General features: G+C 46.5%; 1 protein-coding gene across 1 annotated transcript; it reads right to left on the bottom strand.

The window, feature by feature from the left end:
• Positions 1 to 1113: 1113 nt before the first annotated feature.
• Positions 1114 to 2694, bottom strand: LOC124690530 (flavin-containing monooxygenase FMO GS-OX-like 8). The gene is made up of 2 exons (XM_047223905.1): positions 1465 to 2694; positions 1114 to 1362 (listed from the first exon to the last, which is right to left on the bottom strand). The coding sequence occupies exons 1-2, from the start codon at positions 2692 to 2694 to the stop codon at positions 1114 to 1116; spliced, it is 1479 nt and encodes a 492-aa protein (XP_047079861.1).
• Between the last annotated feature and the right edge of the window lie 14338 nt (positions 2695 to 17032).

The following is a 17032-nucleotide window of genomic DNA, read 5'->3' as shown; positions in this document are numbered from 1 at the left end:
ACATTTGGCCGTCGACACATAGGTTGGCCGTCGGCCCACGGCGTCTCTCCCGTAGTGTAAACATATATAAACACACTATGCTACACCCACATTATTTAAATGGATATAATTGTCATCTCTTGTACTTTCCTCACATAAAAAAAAGAAATTTCACTCTCTCCAAAGAAGAATGGAGTTGATTTCTCTCAGAAGAAAAAAAGTTGTTTAGTTCAAGAAATTGTTTTGACAAAATTACTTAAATACTAGAATATTCTCAAATATAGTTGTACTTTAACTTTGTAGGTGGTTTGATTTGTGATATACTATAGGTGGTTTGATTTGTGATATGCTATAGTTGTACTTTAACTTTGTTATTTTCCGAGATTTCTTTTTTCTCAAAAAGTGTGTTGAGATGAACATTTGATTGTTACGATTTACGGGATCCATATTCTTGGATGAAAACTGTTGTGGAAGGTACAATTTCTCTGCGTGATGCTTATATTTGTTGATGTGCTTGTAAAAAATTTACTTTTGCGCTTCCATGTGAAGATCGCGTACAATTATAGTGTTCCGCCTTTTTTGCTTGGAATGCTTCTCCAACTAACATGTTCTTCCATAGGGTACTTGGATATTTCTGACGATTCAAACTCATAAAGGCGGAATATTCTTCAGTGGGAGGCGACGTTCCCGTCGACAGCGAGGCGCCTGTGGTGACTTCGTCAATCTCAAGACCCGCCGGATCAGTTATTCAACGCAGTCTCTTGGAGGTGCTCATAGGGGTAGGGTGTGCATGTGTACGTTCATAGGGGTGAGTGTGTACGCGTATGTATGAGCGTCTTTGATTGTACTGTGTTTCGCAAAAAAATGATTTGGTCGCAAATCGAATTTATCCCAAAGAAATCTTCTCAGTATTTTCGCGGCAACGCACGGGGTTTTATCTAGTCAAGTTTGGAAAGAAGCAAACCCCGCCAAAATCTTGCTTCATAACTAGACCGCATGTGTCACCATACCGAACCTGACTCGTGATTCATCACCTGCCTCATTGACATACTTTCACATTTAAAAAGGAAAAAAGGAAACTTGCGTAATGGTTGGTTGTGTATTCAGAGGGTTTGCTCTCCCAATCGGCAATCGTCACATGTCGTGAACACCAGGCGCGTCATCTTCGACTTCAACATCAGCCATAGTTTTGTTGTCTTGAGCTCGAGCAGCCAAGCCGCGCCATGCCCGCAGGCCCTTGTGCACGTTCTCGCTGTCGTCGGCGCGGTCGCGGAAGGTCTCCGCGTCGTCCTTCATGCTCAAGATGCTGGATAGGACCAGCTCCTTCTTCCACTCCTCCAACGGCGCGAAGTCACAGTACTTCTCCCCGAACTCGTACATTTTCTGATCATCATACAGGTTACTAATGGATGCATGCATGCATTCTTACTGATCGATGAATTTGAATGGATATGCATATGTATATGTATATGTACAAAAGCGCACCAGAGGTTCGACGCCGCCGATGTTATGCGTGAGTTTCCTCGGCACGCCGGCGGCCTCCCTGGCACGGTAGTGCTCTTCCACGGACCGCAGCATCTCCTCCTCCGGTGGCAGCGCGCGGCGGCTGGACAACACCTGCGCGACCCACCTCGCTTGCCTCTCGAAGAACCACGGCACCAGGATCTTCCGCGGCACGCCCACGAAGGAGAGCGACGGCGCCAGCGACGGCGGGAACACGTGCTCGAACAGCGGGCCGACCACCTCGTCCTCGACCGCCACCGCCCCGCCCGTGTCCAGGAACGGGAACGAGTAGCCGTACCCCGTGCAGTAGATGACCGTGTCGGCGAGCACCGAGGAGCCGTCCGCGAACTCGACACGGCCGTCGGCGTGCAGCCGGCGTGTCCGCGGGTGGAGGCGCAACACGTCGCCGTGGCTCGCCAGCATCCTGGACATGGCAGGCGTGGTGGCTTCCTCCGCGGAGGAGGAGTTGGCGGTGAGGTGCACCTCCCTGGCGACTTGGCAGAGGTCCAGCGCGATGTCCTTGCCGCTGTCCCCGCACCCGACCACCACCACCGTCTCTCCCTGGAACGGCTCAGGCGTCCGGTACGAGTGGCTGTGCAGCTGCCTACGCCCCCACTCCTCCATGCCTTGGATGCGCGGGAGCACCGGCTGCGAGTAGTGGCCGGTGGCCACCACCACGGCGTCGAACACCTCGTCTTGCGCGTCGTCGTCCGTGCCGGTGCTCACCGACCTCACCGCCCACTGGCGCGTCGTCGATGTCGGCGCTGCGGCTGCGACGCGCAGAACACGGGTGTTGAGCCTGACGGCGTCCATGAGCCCGAACGCGTCGCAGAAGTCGCGGAGGTAGCAGTGCACCTCGCGGTGGCCGGGGAAGCGTCGCGGGTCGCGGCCGTCGTCCCCGTCCCTGGGCACGAACTGGAAGTCGGAGAAGCCCATAGCCTCCCGCGGGCTGATGAGACGGAGGCAGGCGTAGATGCTACCGGGCACGCGCACCGGCACCGCGGCGCCAAGCGGGTCGTCGCCGTCGGTCCTCGGGTCGTACAGCCACTGCCCGCCGACGTCGCTGCTCTGCTCCATCACCGTCACGGCGTGCCCCTCTCGCCGCAGCTCCCGCGCGGCCGCCAGACCGGCCATGCCGCCCCCCACCACGCACACCTTCTTGGAATGCAGCTGCTGCTGTAGCGCCGGCAGCTTGCCGTCGCCAGCGACCATGTCGATCGATTGGCACTGGAGTTTGGTAGTACTACTACAGTGGAAAGGTTGACCGCTGGAGACTCTGCTTTGGGTTTCAGGAACAGGGCGATGGCTCGATAAGTTGTCCTAGGCAGAGTCTGAAAGTGTGCACCTTGACTAGCATCGTTTCTTGGTCGTCTTTTTTTATTTCTGGCTTCGTCATATTCGTTCAATCCTGACGAAGACAAAATGCGTCACGCAAAATTAGTCGGCACCATCGCATTACATGTGTTGTGCGTTTGTTTTATAGGATGGCCATAGGCAAAACAATCTTACAACATCTTCACTGTCGGCCCCGATAGCTATGTGAAGATCGGAGTAGTTTCTGAGCTCACACGGACGCTCCAAAAAGCGTTGGCGCAGTTTCGAGTTCAGTAGAAACGTTGGTAACCACATGCTGGCCTTTTCATAAAGGGCGCGAATCAGGCACGCCGATGACAAGCTCTACGGGGTTTCGCGGGTAGGGCCGCCTTGGCAACGACTCAACGGCCGGCGGCATCATAAATGCGACGTCTCGTATGCTCTATGGCCGGTCGATGATGAAGCCACCGGTTCTCCATGCGCATATGCCGCCGTAAATGCGGACGCCTTGGATGCCCTGCAGCGAGTTGGCACATCCATGCATCCTCCGTCACGCTATCCTCTCCTTTTCTCTCCACCACCGTCGCATTCCTCTACAGAACAATACTGCGGCGGTTGTTTACGACGTACTCGATGCTTCGCCGTAACGGCCGCATGCCGCCATCGACGCCGCAACCACCACCGCAGCCCGACGCCGAGTTCGACTTCAACTCTGAGGACTCCGGCGACTCTTAGTTCGACGAGTGGGACGAAGCGTTCATAGCAGACTCAGAAGCTGAGGCGACGGAGGAGGAGGCGCAGTGGGGCGAGCAACAACAGGTCCCGGCGACCCAGAGCAGGCGGCAATCGTAACCTCTTTCAACACGCAGTGCTTCCGGAGGCTGAAGGAGGAAGGGCGTGAGTTCATCAACGATGCCAACTTCGAGCACGCCATCGTGATCTCGCGCCAGCGGGCGGCCACGGAGGAGGTGGGACATCTCCTCATGGCGGCCGAACGACAGAAACTGCTTGAGCTCAGCGCTCAGCGCTCAGCGCCAGGCAGAGGCGGCCGTCCGCGAGCAAGCGAGGCTCGCCCAAAATGAGGTGTCTCGCCAGTGGCTTGCGTCTTGAGGGGCAGCGCCACCGGCAAGCTCCAGCATCGCCGGCGGCCATGCTCCACCGCCAGATGCTCGAAGCAAGGACGAAGAGGCGGGCACAGATGCAGGCGGCAAAGGGGAAGAACGATGATGAGGCAGACCCATTGCGAGCCCCAACCGATGGCAGGTGGTCCTTCCACTCATCATGATCACCTGCACCTGTCGACGTTTATTTGGGGGCCGCCGGTGGAGATGCTCTTACGACCAACAACGAGCTAAGTCAATGGTGTCCTGTTTTGTTGGTAGGTTGTGGGTGCTTATGAAGCATGCCGCTCGATCAAATCAATGGTGTTTTAATGTAAGTGGTGTGCTATGTTAAGGTTGGAAGTACGAGAGGCCAGAAGGAGTTCCACGAAGAAGTGAGTAAATGATGAGGAACTACCACATTACAGGTGGTTATGTCTGAAAACTACCAATATTGGGCAAGGCGACACATAACTACCACTTTAGGGGCATGGTTGTGACAAAAATCACTGATTTTGCTGATTAGCCGTGTTAAACCGTTTTCTGACCGTTTGGGCCCACCTGACGGGTTTACCTGGCAGAAACAGAAAGATCAAACCTCACTACAAGAATTTTATAACCTTTCAGGGTCGATTTGCAAAATCACCGAAGGGATAAGATTCCCATCTTCTCCTGATCTCCTGCCCGTCACCAGCATCGTCGCCGCCGTCTCCCCGGTCCCCAGGCGCAGCAGGGACGACATCCCCGCCGCCATGCTCCTCCCGCAAAAGTTGCTTCGCTGCCCCTGGCCAACCCCACCTCAGCAGCTCGCCGCAGCCACCGGGAGGGCGCTGCTGCACGCCGGAGGGCCGATGGTCGCCGCCCCTGTCCAGCCCCACCTCAGGCGCTCACGGAGGATGCATCTGCACGTCGCAGCGGCCGCTGGCCGTCGAGGGAACGAGCGCGACCCTCAGCCTTGCTCCTCTGCGACCACTGGAAGGAGCTCCTCTCCACGGGATGACCTCGGCGGGCGGAGATGGAGGCGCGAGAGGAGGTGCGCGGGCAGGAAGCCGGCCTTTGCGAGCCAGACGAACTGCTCAAGGAAGTAGTAGACACCCTCGCCACCGTAGGCGTGGAGTACGAGGGGCGGCGGGAGGAGGGGGCTACGGCCGACGCGAAGGGTGTTGACGTCCTGCACGAACTTGCTGAGGCGGAAGGCCTTGCGGTTGAGGCCGACGCTGGACTCGAAGGACTTGAGCCGCACGGAGGCGATCGGGGTTACTGGCGGCCACGCGGCGAGCGCGAGGCACGCGACATAGCGCGAGATCTTGAGCACCTTGTTGACTGTCGTGGCAGGCTAGTTAGGCCTCAAGGTGGACGAGGAAGTCCCGGGGAGGCGCGTGCGTGGCGGCTGCGGCCTTGTGAGTCCGAGGGTCGGAGATGGAGGCCACGGCGGTGCGGGCGCTGGGGGCGGAGCAACCGCTGTCGATCGGGGCGCAGCAACTTGATTGCTTTTAGACAATAGAGCCCGGGGGTTTTGAGTAAAAATGGCAGACCATCATTGCCACGTAGACCGACAGGTGGGTCCGAACGGTCAGAAAATGGTTTAACACTGCTAATTAGTAAAATCAGTGCTTTTTGTCATGACCATGCCCCTGAAGTGGTAGTTATGTGTCACCTTGCCCAATGTTGGTAGTTTTCAGACATGATCGTGGCAGTTCCTCGTCATTTACTTGACCTAGGGCTCTGGTTAGGCGACTAACACGGCGACTAGGGTTTTTCTTCCTCCCGCTGGTGGCTCCCCCCGGTGAGGAGTTCCTTTTGATCACGTTTTAGTCGGCTGCACAGTCTTCTCTTCTCCGCATCCGACTCCCCTGGTCTCCTCTGAGATTGAGGTGTTGTTTCTCACGGAGGCGATGGCGAGTCTGGCGACGAGTACGTCAAACCAATCAGGCGGATCGAGAAAGAAAGGAGAGGCTCTGGATGATCTCCTTAATCGTTTAGGGATTGAAGACGATGAAATTGATGTCCTAGTTTTCGAAGAGGAAGAGTTTGCCCCGAAGGAAGGGATCAAGTGGATGGAGAGCTAGAGAAGATGCGACAGAAGCTGGATGAAAGAAAAGCTGCGGCAGATGCGTCTAGCGAGCGTACAAACAACCTGAGCCATCGCTCAGGAAGTACGGAAAACAATGGAGAAGGTCATAGAAGAAGATCAAGGTCCAGATTGGAAAACATACCCGAAGGAGAACGGGAAAACCTGATCCAGAACCTCGACATGTCGTTTATGTCGATATACACAAGAGGAAACATCATACCAAAAACTCCATAGGCAGGATATATGGTGGCACATGGTTTCATACTAGCATCCAAACCTCAGGCATGGGACCCTCGCGAGTCACTGTATCAGATGGCCATGACAGGTGTAGGAGTCATGGGGGCAGCACTAGCAGGAAGGGAAGCAACACCGCAACCCGAAAGTACTCCGCGAAGAAATAGTTCGAGGCAAAATAGTCCTCAGCGAACAAAGGCAGCAACGCAAGATCCGCGAAGCACTCCAAGAGAGGTGGACGCAAGAAACACAGTACCTCAAGCTCGAGTGGACAGGGCACGCGAGGAAAGAGATCGCGAAAATAGAGCACGAGAACGTCGGCGCACTCCAGAAGATAGCGATGACGACATATGCGGACTCCCTTTGTAAGGGTATATTGCCCCTATGTGTGGTTTTGGTAATGAATGACAACCCCTATGGACTAATGTTTTCATTGAGTTTATATGAAGGAATATTCCATAGGTTCTACTTGTTCTCCATGTGTTGGATTCAAGTATGGTTGCCATGAAGATAAAGATATACCTTGTGTATTGGCATCAAGATCATCGGTATGAAGATATATATGTGATATGATCAAGAAGAAGAAATGAAGATGGAGTTCTTATGTGGAACTCAATATTAGCCATGCTCTATCTCAAGTGAGCATGAGAAGATACAAGTTTGAGTTGGGCAAGTTCAAGTTGAGCATCTTGAGTGGATCACATACTTGAAGCTTGCCGTCCATTTGGCGATAATGGACATATGAAGATGTGCATCAATGGAGCTTTCCCATCATAGTGTATGGGGGAGCATTTGTGAGTATACACGAAGCGACAATGATCAAGTGATGCATTCCGGCTTGAGTGGAGCGTGAAGTGTTATCATCAAAATCAAGCGGGATGCGCAAAGCAAAGGTATGACCTTGATAGGTTTTCCTTTTACCGGTCTCGAGGTGGTTGATGGGAGACCGGATTATAGGATAGATAGCCGCACTATTAAGAGGGGCTTTCGGTTGGGTAACTTGATCACATCGTCTTAGGGAGCTCAATCCTTTGCATACTTTGCATATTCTTATTTCTTCTTGGTATTTCTCGGTGTGAGGTTCTTGAGCTTGTTGCTAGCTTTACAACAAGCCCAAGTTCATCGAAAACGGAGTTCGCATGCATCTTCTATTGCGTTTTCGAGGTTGGGTGATTTTACCGGTTATTCATGATATAAGGTTCTACCTTTTATATTCATGATAAAATCGCCTCCTACAGATTCTTGTGTTTTCACTTTCTATAGGATAGCATTTGTTGTTATCTTTCAAACAAAACTGGTTTCATTCAATTTGGAGTTCGGGAGCATTCGCTACTAAAGAAAAAGGAAAAAGGAAAAAGAATAAAAAGAAAAAGAACAAAAGGGCCAGCGGACCGACCGGCCAGACCGGACCGGCCACCGGCCCACCCGGTCTGCGCCGGACCAGGCGCTGGTGCCTTCCGGGCCGGTTCCAGTGGCCTTGGCCCGGTGACCGGCCGCGAGGCCCGGTCCGCCGACCGGCCTGCCCGGCGCCCCACCCGGCCCGGCCGGATTCCGCACCGAGCCGCCTCGCGCCTCGCCGGGCCTCACCGCCCCGCGGCCCACCCGCCGGCCTGCGCTCCCGCTCTCCCCGCGCGGCTTGCTCCGCGCCGCCCGCACTCGCTGGGCCGCCTTCCCGCCGCTCGGCCCACGCGGCCGCGTGCCCTCGCGCGCCCTCTTGCCTATCCGCCGCCCAGCGCGAGCACGCGCCCCGCCCGGCTGCTGGGCCGGCCGGACCGGCTGGGCCGCCGGCTGCCTCAGCGCCGAATCCGGTCAGCCGGCCTGGCAGCCGGCTGGGCTGTCTTTTTTGCCCGTTTTTCTTCCCCTTTTCACTTGTTTTTTCCCCCAACGGTTCTATTTCCCCCTTAGCTATAAATAGCCTTCTTCCACCTTGAGCCAAATTAGTTCTTCCCATTCTCTCACCTCCATTGTTGCTATTTGAAGAACTTGCTCTCCCCCTTGATTCCTCCAACCATTCTTGCTCATATTTGAGGATTTGAGAGAGGAGATCTAGATCTACACTTCCACCAAACCGTTTCTTCTCTAAGTGAGGGAATCTCTCGGGATCTAGATCTTGGAGTCTTTGGTTGACTTTCCCCTTGTTCTTCCTCTCCAATCTCATCCTAGCATTCATTGCTTTGGTGGGATTTGAGTGTGAAGGACTTGAACACCTCCGGTGTTCTTGCTTTGCATCATTGCATAGTGTTGAGCTCTCCACCACGATTTGTTCGAGTGAGAGACCGTGAGCTTGTTACTCTTGGAGGGTGACCTCCTAGTTGGCTTGGTGATTGGTGCTCCGGTGATCTCTTCAAGAAGATTGTGAAGAGGCCCGGGCTTCTCCTTCGTGGAGCTTGTGAAGTGGTTGTGGAGCTTGCCATCTCCGGAGCGGAGGAAAAGCTAACCATAAGGAAAGGGCCATTATCCTTCGTGGGTGTGGTTCGGAGAATAGGGTGAGCCTTCGTGGCGCGGGGAATCCTTCGTGGGACCTCCACTCCTCCAAACGTGACGTACCTTGTTGCAAAGCAAGGGAACACGGGAATACATCCTCGTCTCCGCGTGCCTCGGTTATTTCTATACCCGAGCTCTCTTTCCTTGTGATAGCCATCGTGCTTGAAGTACATATATCTTGCTATCACTTGTGCTACATATATCTTGTGCCTATCTTGCTTAGCTCTAGTTGCTATTGTTACACTTAGTTGAGCTTAGCATATTTAGGGTTTGTGCTTGTAAACTAAACGATAGTTTAATTCCGCATTCATACAAGACAAATCCGCAAGAGTTTGTAATTGCCTATTCACCCCCCTCTAGGCGACATCTCGATCTTTCAATTGGTATCGGAGCAAGGTCTCTCCTTGTTTAAGGCTTCACCGCCTTGAGAGTAAAGATGTCGGCTAGTATAGTGCACAATGACACAATTGTCTTTAATGGCACAAATTATCTTTTGTGGCGAAATTGCTTGCTTTGTAATCTTCGGACCTTGTGTCCACATATAGAGCAATTTCTAGATGTCGGTTTTTCTCCTCCGATGGATTCTCAAAATCTATCTTTAGAGGATGAGAAAAACTTACATCTTGAAGCTCAAGTATCTAATGAGCTTTTATTCTCCTTGAGACCCGATTTTCGTAGGTTCTTGATAAAAATAAAGCGAAAGTCGTCTCATGAGATGTGGATCAAGCTTAAGGAAATGTTTGGTGGATCCACTTCTAAATTGGTCGGTGGTGACTCCGAGGAGCTCTCTTCCCTTCACATCATGAAGAGCTCCAAGTTGCTTCCACCTCCGGTCGTGATGATATATCATCTACTTCCACTTCACCAACGTGTTGCAAGACACAAGGTAATGATATGGTGAGTGGTGAGGGAAATTGCAATGTTGATATTGTGCTCAATAGTGATGACTCTTCATCTCTATCTCATTGCAATGTTTCCTCTTTGGACTTAAACACATCGAGCATTGAAAATAATCTACATGCTTGTGTTGATAGTCCTTGCATATCATGTGTAAATTGCTTACATAGATCTCATGATGATATGCTTGCCTTGTCTTGCTCCCATAATCAAAATGCTTCTATTTCCTCTAGTTGCTTGTTGACTAACAATGTAGAGGAAACCGAACACTCTATGGATCAAGACATGATTTCAAATGAGGATTCAAGAATATCTTCATCTTCATCCTCCGGTATGCACATGTGCCTTATGGCAAATGGATCAAAGGTATCTCCTACTTTGACTCCTAACACGTCCTCTAATGATGAGAATGATGATGATGATAATGATGAAGAATATAATACTTTGGTGCATGATATGGCAATGGTTTATGCTTCTCTTCGTGGTAATAAAGAAGCTCGTGCTAATCTCGAACTCTCTATGGACACCTTTTATAAATATAGGGAAACCATAGTGGAGTTGGAGTCCCATGTTGAAAATGGGGAAATGAGATTCACTCTCCTCAAGCATGAACTAAAAGATGAGAAGCATACTAATTTTATGCTTACACAAAAAATTGAATCCTATATGCATGAAAATAAGAAAACTATTGTTGATGCTTGTGCTACTAATTCTACTTCTTGTGAAGCATCTATCTTAAAGGAGAATGTTGAGTTGAGGGCTCAACTTGAGATGCTAACTAGCAATTATAGGGAATTGGAAGAAAGTCATAAAAAGCTCTCGGGCTCTCATGATGACCTTCTAATTTCCTATGATGGGCTAAAGTTAGCTCATGAGACTAGTATCACCAAGGTAACATCTTGTGAGCCTCATGTGGACATTAGCACAATCTCTACTACGAATGCTATATTGCCATGTGCTAGTCCTTGTAATCCATCTAGTCAAACTAGTGATACACCTTTTGTTGGATTACTTTCTTTGCCTTGTTGCTCTAACAATGAAGCTTCTACTTCCTCTAGTACTTGTATTTCTACTAACCATATAGAGGAAATCAAAGAGCTCGAGGCCCAAGTCCTTTCTTTGAAGAAAGACTTGGAAAAGCGTCATGAAGGGAAATCCGCACTTGACAAGATGCTAAGTGTGCAACAATCCCCCAATGACAAGAGTGGACTTGGATTCAACTCCAATAACAAGAACAAGTCCAAGAGCAAGAGCAACAAGAAGAAGGGCCAATACAAAGTCAAGGATCCGGCCACGTTGGTTTGCTTCAAGTGCAAGGTTGAAGGGCATCATGTTAGATCATGCCCATTGAAGAAGAAGAAGCACTTGAGTGAGAAACAACAAGGGAAACGGCCGCAAGGTCATGGTCAAGCTCATGCTCGACCTCAAGTTAAAGATAGGCCACTTCCCAAGAAGAATCAAGATATTGTTCCCCAAGAGAAGAAATCAATAAAGAAGAGAAAGGGGAACACTTGCTACTTATGTCGTGAGAAGGGGCACTTTGCTTCTTCTTGCTTAGGTGGTACCTTATCTAACCCTATAATTGTTGATAATGATTATTCTCTAGGGAAGGATAAGGATGGCAATGTGTTTGCCAAGTTTGTTGGAACTCAAAGTGGTTTCAAGAAAAGAACCATTTGGGTTGCCAAGCCTATTGTGACTAACCTCTTAGGACCCAACTTGGTTGGGGACCAACAAGCTCAAATTTGATCAATAGGTGTATTTGGAGGTCATTGGAGATTTGGCTACTTCATGAAGAATTAAGGGATCTTCATATATTATATTTTGACCAAGCCAAGTCATATGGATTATCATCTATATCTTATATCCAATGTTCCTCCTTGCGGTAACTTATACTTCAACTCATCATATTTATTGTAAGTTACTTGCCCCTTTGCATGTTTGGTTTTGTACCAAATATTTGTGTGTATGTGTTGTGTCTTACTTACCTATCTTGTGTATTCAAGTATGTTTGTTTGACTCATCATATACTTGTGTATTGTTTTGGAGCCTAATGCATCTTAATGATATCTTATTTGGCTCGCTTTGAAGTGATTAATGGAACATCCCATTTTGGGGGAGTGATATGCTTTGTGCATCTCTCTTTCTTTAAAATGTGTGTACATGGGTACCACCACTTAGTATTGATATTGCAAGATTATCTAGTAACTATGTGGTGTGTCATACTCATGAGAAATTCAAATTCTAAATGTCCATTAATCATCTCTAGTTGAATTTTAGTTGCCTGTTGTTTAGAAGAAATGTTTTATCACATTATGGGGGAGTAATATGTTTTGTACATATCACAAGCCTAGAAAATGTGAACATATGAGGTTATGCCACTTAGAGTTGATGCTCTTAATTATCTTGTTCCTAGGTGGCATGTTTGCTCAAACAAGCTCCACTTATATTAAAAAGCTTTTATTGGCTCATCTTATGGACTCTTGTTTGATTAAGAAATTCTTGGTACGGTTTTCCTCAAATACATATCTCTATATCTTATTTGGGACACCGTTTGCTTCAAGTTATTCTAATCATTGCCGTGCGTGATTGTTTGACTAATTGAAGCCATCAAGAATCTTCATCCGTGCATAGTGCTTAATTATATATACTTATCCTATGCCTTTATTTGTGAAGTTGATCCTTACTATCATTGTCAATTCACCACCGGAAATTATGTCCAATATACTCATTGTCTTTGACAATTGATAACCTTGTATGTGGTTGAATTCATGGATCATCATCACCTTGGATTGCTTCTTATTTACTTATTTTATTTCCAAGAAATCTTTGTTGCTCCCATGTGTCTTCCTTGTTCCTTTGAAAAATCTTTTGATAAATTCTCTTGATTCATATCAAGAATTTGTTTTGGAAGACAAATCTTTTTCCTTACGGTACATTGTGCCATTGTGAAAAGTGTAGAGGGTTTGGTTTGTTTGTTCGAACCTTGCTCTTTTGGGAGTTTTGCTATCTCATTCCTTCTTCTATGCTTTATTTGTTGAATGAGATAAATCTTTGAGCATGTTTGCTTTATTTCATCCTTTATGCTCAATGGTTTCTTCTTAGTTCATTTGTTGAACTTTGTTGAACACATCTTTTGTGATTTGCGTCTTTGATATAATTTGGACAACAAATTTGTTTGGTCACACCTTTATGCCTTATTCAATTCATTTGGTGTTTTGTCCAAAGTATATCTTTCTTGGATCTTTAAAAGTCTTTGTGCGTGCTTATATGTAATTTATTTATATCTATAGCATGTTTTCTTTCTTCGATCCATTATATAGGGTATACTCCATCAAATCCTAAATGGCTAAGGTGTGCATGAAATTCAAATTTCATCTAAATATGCACATATTGATATGGAGTGTGTCCTATATATTGTGGTTAGTCTAACCATGTTGGACCCAATAAAGTTTGGGGACCAAGATGTACTTGAATGTTGTTTTAGGTACATTGGAGATGCAATGGAGGCTTGTCTCATCTATAAGGAAGGTGTTGTCACCATATGAGAATTGGAGTCAAGCTAGGATGATCGATGAACTCTTATCTACTACATCAAGCCATTGCTATCTCGGTAACAAGTATCCTATTCATGCATTCTCATATAGCATCCAACCTCTTGTAGGTTGTATCTTGGCATGAAATTATTTATTTCAAAAATATTGCGGTTCTTGAAAAACCCTTTTAAAATAAAACTTCTTATTGAACATTTGAGTAATTTGAGAAGATGCATATGATAGGTTATATATATATATAATATTTTATGATTCACCTATCACAAATATGCCCTCTAGCAATTTATTGCATATCAATTCCTCAAAGAGCTCTTGTGTGCAATATTGATGAATTTGTGAAATAAATCCGTATTTGTGATACTTGTTGCCTTTCTCAAAACACTCCAACTAGCTCTACTTCCCTTATTGTTAGTTGTAATATTTTTGAGGTTTAACTTAGTTGAATTCATTCATATATACCATAAGTGAAAATTGGAGCCATAGGCTATATATGCTTCTTAAGCAAACATCCTTTGGTATATTTTATGACTTCATCTTGGATATCTTGTTTTATCTATTTTGTTAACCTCTTGTGTGTGTATGTCTCTTTATGGATCACTTTGTCCACTTTAGAAACTCATATACATAAGAGCATTAATCCATCATCTTGATATCCTTGTTCTTTGCCGACCATCTTTTACCCCTTTTGTTTTTAGTGGGTTGGTAAAGAAAATTTATGAGTGCTTGGTTTATTTATTTTCTTCATGCACTCATATCTCGTAATTGTTGGACTAAAGTTGTTCTTGATAAGCATACCCTCTTTATCTTAGTTGTGTTCTAAATGATATATAGGGAGTGAGGATTCCATGTTTGTGCATATTGTATTCAAATGCAAACATTATAAATTGTGCACGAACCTTGGGGAGCTTTCTTATTTTTAGAAGCACTATATCTCTCTTATCATGATATCTTTGTTTGTCCAATTGGATCTTTGATTGCTTGCTTTATTTGTTGAAGCTCACTTCACCATGTTATCTTTATGCAATCTTTGTTCCTCAATATAGTTTGATTTCCTTCAAGTATTCATCATTGGATATGTGCACTTGATTCCACTCAAATTATGAGAAGTGCACACTTTGGGGAGGAACTCACATTATATTGGCCTTCTAAATTTTTCACCCATTTTAACAATCGATGCCAATGGGGGAGAAGTTTAGAGGGTTTAAGGGAATGGTTTTATACTTAAGCTTGGTTTGTGCTTAAGTGTTTTGCCTCTCATGCATTCCATATTTATATGTCTTGCATGGTTGTATATACTAGATGATACCCCGCGCGTTGCGGCGGAAAATTTGTTGAGAAATAACCATTGAGTAAACATATATAAGAACCAAAATATCGAGTTATTTCGTTTATTGTTTACTGCTATAGCTATATTTCAATAGGTAAAACTCCAAAGTAAGGTGAACTACCAAATAATCTCTAAATATTCAAGTATTGCTACCTTTAGATAGGGTATCGTTAAACATATGTGTGCATGAATCACGAATCACCAATATCAGCATTGCCATTTCAAAATAAAAAGAATCTGCATTGCCAAACAAATGAAGGCTATATTGTATCTCATTAGAGTAAGTTGGTAAATACCATATGAATGTCAGTAGGAGGCATTCATGTTGATACTCTTCATCCCCTGTAATGAAGAACATATCTATTTCCTAAAATAAAGACATCGTCATGCTGATTTTGGGTTATATGATAGTTCACCTTACTATTGGGAGCCAATACCTGCAATTAGCTTGGACAGTTTGGTCGAGGTACACATCTATAGTATTTGATTGATCTCGCTCTATTTAATCACACTGAACAGGAACAGTAGAAACAGTAGGTTGCAAGGTAGTCCGACATCTTTTTTCAGGCCGAACAGGAACGATACTCTTCGTCATGTCATGTTTCTTCCAGCCTAATTAAGTACTCATTTTTATATTATTGAGAAATATTAAGAAGTGGAAAGCTATAAGAAAACATCTCAAATAGCACAACATTGTTTAACTGTATTTCCCCGAAGGGTTGTGACACGTATATCTTCAGAAATTAGGGGCTCAGAAATTACAGAGAATAAAAGCGTAAGCAGGGAAAGGGTGCTTGATCGTACTTACAACATAGCAGAGTTGATAATACATGCATCACATAAACCCACGAGGCCACGAGCTCGCGCGTGTTGTACCGAATGGTCGAAACGTTGTTTAACTGAATTACCTGCTCGTGGTGACTGGTTATAAACATCAAAGCACCGTAATCACATGTATGCTTTGGGCACATGTGGCATCAACATTGAAAATAAAAGAAAAGCGCATTTGTACGAATCAAATATTTACATGGAGCCTCAACATCATTAGAAAGCACATCGCGCACGGACACCATGATGGCATGATGAAACTGGAATTTGGAAGAAGAAGAACTTGACTGGATAGGCGAAGAGTGAACAAAGCTTTTATTCTGACCTAGTGTACTTCACCTGCTTGCAGCTAGAAAAGGCAACGCTGGTTGTGAGTCTCTTGGGGGCGGCAGGGATCCGATGGGTCAGCATAGCTGGCGATGGTGACGCGGATATAGACGGCCGGACTCTCAAACGCAGGGGCAGCGCTACAACCTGCAGAACGACGTTTTGGGAATCTTGCGGCTGAGCATTGAGAAGCAGTCGTGTGCTGGAGACGTGCTAGGAGCGGAGGTATTTAAGGTCTCTCGGGGTATGCAGGGAATTTGTTCGGACATGGATAGTGGGGAGAATAAAAATAGTGCGACGGAAAACGTTGCGATCTAACTGCAGCTAACCATTAAAAAGGATAATGTGAGATTGATTGGTTTGAGGGATCGGTTACAAATCAATTAAGAGGTAGAAAAGCTGAACATGTGGAGGAACCGCATCGGCCAGTTCATGGGCCGTTGTCAGCCCATTGTGCATCGGCGCCTGGCCAGCACGGGCATTTGGTCCACGCGCCTTGGGCCATCGGGTACATCTGGTCCTCTGCGTCTGCCCCGATCCGAATCTGGCGAGCACATTTGGTCGTCTGCGTCTGCGCCTCGCGATGAGGGGCGTGTCGTTCGTCTGCCGCATCGGGTGTGAGTGTGGAGAGTACGGTGTAAATTTTTAGCTGGTGACGTGGCACATTGTGGGAGCAGCAAAATGGGGCCATCTATTAAGAAAGAGAAGATATATAGTGGAAACTATCCCAAAGGTTAATCTTGACAATGTATGCAATGAATTCATGTTCATCACACGTGCATACATTGTGGGGGAGTTTTCTCTATATATATTGGTTCTACTCACATCCATTGCATTTGTTGAAGTTGTGTGAGTAGAGCCGGTTTTGATATGGACTAGTTGCTTTGTGTTACTTGACCATATCAAATACAACCTCTTGTATACAACTTATTCTCGGATAAGTTGCGTACTTGTCACTAATATTCATTATATAAACCCTCTTATTGTGGTTGTCATCAATTACCAAAATGGGGGAGATTGTAAGGGTATATTGCCCCTATGTGTGGTTTTGGTAATCAATGACAACCCCTATGGACTAATGTTTTCATTGAGTTTATATGAAGGAATATTCCATAGGTTCTACTTGTTCTCCATGTGTTGGATTCAAGTATGGTTGCCATGAAGATAAAGATATACCTTGTGTATTGGCATCAAGATCATCGGTATGAAGATATATATGTGATATGATCAAGAAGAAGAAATGAAGATGGAGTTCTTATGTGGAACTCAATATTAGCCATGCTCTATCTCAAGTGAGCATGAGAAGATACAAGTTTGAGTTGGGCAAGTTCAAGTTGAGCATCTTGAGTGGATCACATACTTGAAGCTTGCCGTCCATTTGGCGATAATGGACATATGAAGATGTGCATCA

Source organism: Lolium rigidum, chromosome 2, assembly GCF_022539505.1.
Source record: "Lolium rigidum isolate FL_2022 chromosome 2, APGP_CSIRO_Lrig_0.1, whole genome shotgun sequence".
Taxonomy (NCBI): Eukaryota; Viridiplantae; Streptophyta; class Magnoliopsida; order Poales; family Poaceae; genus Lolium; species Lolium rigidum.
The sequence above is the reverse complement of the archived record's forward strand: the minus strand, read 5'-3'. Positions and strand labels throughout refer to the sequence as shown.